General features: G+C 35.1%; 1 protein-coding gene across 1 annotated transcript; it reads right to left on the bottom strand.

Annotated features, from left to right (window-relative positions):
* Positions 2,704–5,523, bottom strand: LOC18593709 ((+)-delta-cadinene synthase isozyme A). The gene is made up of 7 exons (XM_018124466.1): positions 5,395–5,523; positions 4,550–4,811; positions 4,075–4,447; positions 3,773–3,991; positions 3,537–3,672; positions 3,208–3,456; positions 2,704–2,997 (listed from the first exon to the last, which is right to left on the bottom strand). Exons 1-7 carry the CDS (start codon positions 5,521–5,523, stop codon positions 2,704–2,706), a joined length of 1,662 nt encoding a protein of 553 aa, XP_017979955.1.

Genomic DNA, 6,258 nt, shown 5'->3' with positions numbered 1-6,258 from the left:
CCCTAAACCTTCAACCATAAACCCTCAACAGTCAACATTCAACCCTAAACCACTATAACGATGCAAAAAAAGTCACATGTCCAATTGATTCATCTTATTCTCTCTTATTCCCACCTTGCCATTTTTTTTAATCTTCAACTAAAAATAGAAGACAAGAAGATTAATCCTTGAACTTTGTATCCATTTTGGCTTGTTTGTCTTGATTACTTTGTACTAATGCTCCATTGTGCTGGTTCATTGATTCTACGCAACATTATGCTGTTCGAGAGACCAGCTCATAACTAACCCTTAGGGATATCTTGCTCCTCTTCTTCTTCCTCATTCTTTGGAGTCATTGTAGTAGCAGGGATATCTGGTTTCACCTCTTCCTCCTTTGAACTCACCATGATCAATTCCTCCTTTTGTTTCACCTCAACATTTTTGTACTCTCTGAAATCCATCTATAATAGACTATAGTTCTGCACATGTAAGCTACACACACTGAATAGTTAATTAGAGAAGCTCCACAACATTTACAAAATTATTTCTTTTATTACACGCCCTGTATAATAGCTATTTTGTTACACGTCATACCTATAATACAATTGTTGTTACAAGCTATGGCTAAATTTCATAACATTCTGCACACAATACGTTTAATAATACGTCGATACATGCAATGCCTCAAATTCGTTGGTTTCAACACACCATATTCATTCAATCAGTGAAATCATTGATTTTTTTGCATGCCCTGCCCATTTTCTTTGCATGTGCTACAACATTCGACCCAAATGGCTATGCCGTCTAATATCTCTACCGATTTTAACAACTTCAAACAACACCAAATGCCATGTAATAACAAAACCCTACACCACATTCTCAACCAATATGGCATTCAAATCACTAAACCCACACAAAACCATCAAAAAATTCGACATTCCCTGACTTACCATGTGTTGCCAACTTCTTCCTTGTCACTCATAACTTTGCGTTGAACTTGTTCTCGAACACTTCTCTATTTTTGAGAATGAGTGAAATGATTGTTTAATATTCCTGCCTTGTTATATACCTAGCGTTTTGGTTCACGCCATTGTATAATGAATCGGAGAAAATCATATCTTGCAACAAGAGGAAGATTTTAGCAAAGTATCATTTACCAAATTCTGAGCATATCTATTTTTTTCACCTCCTGGGTGTGTATGATAGCGCGTGTGATTGAGAAGGTTTCATTTAAGAGCATTTTTGTCCAAAAATTTTATCTCTTGGTTAAAAATAGTCAAAATTATAAAGAGAGTTATTTCTAAAAACACCTTATATGTGAAAGCTAAAAAAAAATCCCTAATTAGTTCATGAATTCTGTGAAAAAAAAAATAGTTCATGAATTGTTTGATTAAAACAAATGAAGACTACACTTAAAAAGAATGGAAGAAATTCTAATTTCCCCAGTAATGCAAATATGAATTAAACAAAATTTGAGAAAGTAGGAGTGGATTATGGGGCCAATTGTCCTACTCTCCTCCATTATTGCCCTCACAACTTTCTTTCACAAGGGCAAGAAAATCTTATCGACTTTTATGCCTTAAGGCAAAGACCAAAAATATCTAGAGATTCAAAACTAAACAATTAAAGAGAGTAGTATGTATTTTGCTACTTGCTAGCAAGCTTTATTAGTATTATTATCCTGCTCTTTGTGAGAAGAAAATGGTTGGAAAGCTTCGTGCTTAGCTGTTTCAGTTATGTAAACCTGCTCTGCTGAGCTTGCAAAACCAGATTACAAATTCCTAGCTTCCTAATTTATCAGCTACTAAGCCACTTCTGGATTGATACTTATGTTACTACTAGTTCCTTAAGATATTTTGACAGATGCCCTTTCAATTCTGCATTATTAGACTTACTACAATAATAAAAATTTATAGTTTAAGAAGAAAATTAGTGCAACCAGAAAACTGAGCAAGTATCCCAGGTATGAATTCCTTTCTTGTTGCTGCTAACAAAGGTTTGATTATGCACAGAATGAAATAGGTTATCATCTCCTAAATTTAGTCCATTTTATAAGGAGACAGGAAAGAAAGAGCCTTGTGCTTGATGGCAGTGAGGCAATCCTGTCCTGCAAATGCATGCCATGAACAGGCCAGAATTAAGACAGATAGCACAAACACCAGAAATAAGCTTTAGACCCATCAACAGGATTGAGAAAACAACACCTTAAAGAAGATCTCATAAATCGAAATGCTGCATAGCAAACAGACAGCGGCATACTGTATAACGTTCTCCGATCAGGGTAATAAAATATATCAGCAGAGAATAGCCTGAATCAGGGGTCAATACAGTGCTATATATCCAATGCATAAATCCACAACATGCAGTGAATTCCCAGAGATAATCTGAAGTAGGGAGAAGACTAGCATAACAGATTAATACTACCATAGCAGAGAATAGGCCAGGCAAGATCAACCTCACATAGTACCACATAGCAGAGAATGGAAAAATACAAATGCCAAAAGTGTTTCTCATTTAAAAAGTGGCAATGAATTTCATTGGATTAAAATGGCAAAGTACATTCTGATGCTATCCAAAGTACAAAGAAGGTCGGTTTAGACATTTCTTTTTATAAAAGAAGAAACAAATAAGTTATCAACGATTACAAACTATTCTTTTAGGTGCAACTTTATTAAATTTTTTCCTTCAATACTTCGCATAAGAGAAGCAGCTCCAAGAGGTAATTCAAAGTGGGACTGGATCAATAAGCAAGGAGGTGATGCCACCTTTTGCAGCTTTGCCAACATGTGTGTAACCATCTCCATCTCTGTAAAGGACATCCATCACCCGTGCAAGGTTGAGACTACGATTCAGAACTCGTACTGGCATTTCTGTTGGTTTCAGGAACTCCTTGTTTATATCCTTCCAGGAACTCTCGATGTGCTTGTTGAACTCATCGTATGCCTCTTGCGCTGATACGCCATATTGTTCCATGTAACACTCTATCGCTGAGCAATCGTCTTCTCTCTTTTGGTTAAACTGCCATCCATACAAAACATTTCTTGTGGTATTAGAAACTCTTATCGAGGGTAGATATGCTGCTCATCCTCTTGAGGGCTTAAATTCAGGATAGTAGTGCTAATAAACAATTACTGATACTCAAATTCAAGACCTCTTATTAACCTCTGACTGGTGTATGAAGACATTTTAACACATTTGAAATCAATTTCTTTGATCATAGTAGTATACCTTGTGTTCGGCAATGTCATCCATGAACCTGCAAATAATTGTGGAAGCTCTGATGATATTAGGGTCATTAGCTGCCCAATTAAAGGTCTCTTGGGTTACAACATCTCCCATGCCGACGAATGCTGTGATAGCAAGCATAGCATAGCCAGAGGTAGGCAATGCATTAGACTTATACTCCTCAAACGTTGGCTTGTAATTTTCATGCATCCATTTCGCCTCAAGAAGGTAAGCTTGAGCAAGTCGTATCATCTGGCATGAAAATCCAACAACCATTAATAATGTTTCACAGGTATACATGTAATCAATGGGGTAACTGTCAATGATCATACCGCCTTTTTTGCATATTCGACACGGTATTTTTTCCCTTGCTCCAGCAGTTGTTCCATTTCTTCATAAACATCTAATAGTGCCTTATAGCTTATCTTCATGTAATCTGGGAGTTGATCAATGCATTTAATATCCCACCTGAAACACAATTTAAAGGTTAATTACATGCCTCATAATACTCGTTGAGAATCATGTATATATATACTTGAACTTTCAAAGGTGAAATGGATCTAATCACCCCTCAATGGCATCTGTATACAGTATGAGCTCATCATATGTTCCATATGAATCATATGTATCATCTACAATTGATGCCATGGCTATTACTTTGGTCAACATCCGTCTACCAAGAGAGTATTGGGGCTCAAAATACACTCCCATGATCCAAAAATAACCTTCAACCACTCTATCTCGTGCAAATGGTAGTTTTTTTGTAAAGTCTAAATCTTTCCACCACCTGAAAAACATTATTCCCTCATTAGCACAATCTAACGTTCAGGAAATAAGGAAATAAAGTTTGTATGGGGCTCAAACACTTACCAGCAGATCTCACCGAGCTCTTTCCTATGCAGAAGTTGCAACAAGTTGAAATCTATCTTCGCAAACTGCAGCAGTGCTTTATTATGCGATTCATCATCTTGGTATAAGGAAATGTATTGCCTAGCTTCCACCCTTGGCAAGCCTCTTCGGATTGACTGCTTCAAAGCATGAGTAACTTGTTCCGATAAAGGATAGTCCAAAGTTGGCGCTGCAAGAGTTAGGTGTGTGGTGGCAAAAGAAATTGCGTCATCAAGTAAATCTTCCCCATGCACCCGCAGATAGGAAGCTTCGTAAAGTTCCAGCAATCCTCGCACGTCACTGGTCAAGGATGACTTGAAATTTCCTTTGTCGTCTTTGAACTTGTTGAATGCGTCTGCTCAATCACCCAAAGTCATTATCAAACATCCTTGGTAGATGAATTGTATTAAGGGTTACTAGAAACAAAGATTACAAGTCAAAAAGTTACTTCTCATACCACATGAAACATCAAATCCATGCTCTCTAAGGATTCTAAATCGAAGAGCTGTAGTGTAGAGATCATTGGCATCATTGTCGTCATGGTATATTTGTTCTAAAGCATCTTCAATCTCTTTCTCAAAATGGTAATTCACACCCAACCGTTGGACTGCATCAATAAGGGGCAACTTTTTGTTTGAATCATCCATAGGTGCAAGAAGCGTCCTCCTCACTTCTTCTTTCAATTCTTCATATTGTAGTTCAGTTGTAGCATCAATATCCTGCAAAATGATGAAAATTTGTTTTTACTATAGAGTTTTTAATTTATAAATTAAATAGACACATATAACAAATATGTAAATCACCTTCTATAATATATTAACTATATCAGTATTGTTAAACAAGATAATATATTAATAGCGTTATGTTACATTAAGCTCAATATCTATATCAGTTTTTAATTCTTCATATTATATGTTACACATATAATATATTCTTTTCAAATATGTAGAATTTAATTTTCTAAAAAAGAAACTTGTTAAATTTGTTGTATTATAAACTTCTAACCATTTTGGTTCCTCCTTTCTTTTCCTTGTTATATGTAAAAAGAGCTCATGCAAAAATGGGACGTAATTAAAGCATCTCAAACTTCTTCTTTTGGTCTAAGAATTTCCTCCACTGCACAGAACTTATCATACTATATATGCACAAAATTTTAAAAAAAAAACATAAAACTATTTACAAAAAATAAAAATGGTCAAGGAAATAAGAATAAACCTTAAAATATCACCAACATAATAAGTTTCATTGTATATTAAACCTCAAAATTTTCACACTTTGAAAAAAAACAAGTTTTATATATACCTTATCAGGACAATTGAGGAAAACATCTCCCCAAATGCCAGGATGAAAATCAGCCTTGGGGCGATTTTCCATATTGGAGGATATGGCATTATGGGTTGAAGCAAGAACTTGAGAAACTTGTGAAGCCATTTTCTATTGATGGGGTATGCTAGTGCTGGAAGCAGAGTTCAAGGGTTAATTTGCTACCTTTGCTACTCCTTAATCAACACAGTTTTTTGTGAGTCTAAGAGTGCAATTGCTGCATGAATTTATAGGCACAAGATTGCACACTAAGTCAACACGATACAACTTTAAATGAACAAAATTATTAAAAAAAAAAACGTCATGTGGGTCCCTTAAAGGAGGAATATGCAAACAGAGAGAAATGTCCTTGAAATGCTTTTGTTTGTTTCTATTCTTCTAAGATTTAAAATTAATCACCAGTCTTTGTGACCAACCTTTTGCTGATGTTTGATTATTGAAATTTCGTTGGGAAATCAACAGTGGTGGCAAGTTTTCAAGGCTTTTCACTATTAAGCATGCATGCAGAAAAAACTTTAATTTAATGCATAAATATATTTTTTTTCTCAGTCAATCAAGAAAATTCATTAATGATATAAGAGTTACAAAAGGTTGGCCTAAAGATGTAGATACAGCAACTGCAACAAAGATGAAAAAATCTGTTGCTGGAAGAAGAAAGAAAAAAAAAGATGAACAGCACCTGTAAACATAGACTTAAGGCAGAAGAAACAAAGTGCTGACAAGGAGTACCAAAAAATAAATTTTAAAACCCAAGTGAAACACATCAATGCAGTTTCCTAAAAAAAAAAAGTAAACAACAAGAAAGTGTAATACGGCTCTAGAGTAAATATATACATTAAATAT

The sequence above is a fragment of the Theobroma cacao genome, chromosome 7 (genome assembly GCF_000208745.1).
Source record: "Theobroma cacao cultivar B97-61/B2 chromosome 7, Criollo_cocoa_genome_V2, whole genome shotgun sequence".
NCBI classification, from domain to species: Eukaryota; Viridiplantae; Streptophyta; class Magnoliopsida; order Malvales; family Malvaceae; genus Theobroma; species Theobroma cacao.
This window is presented reverse-complemented; position numbering and strand designations above follow the sequence as displayed.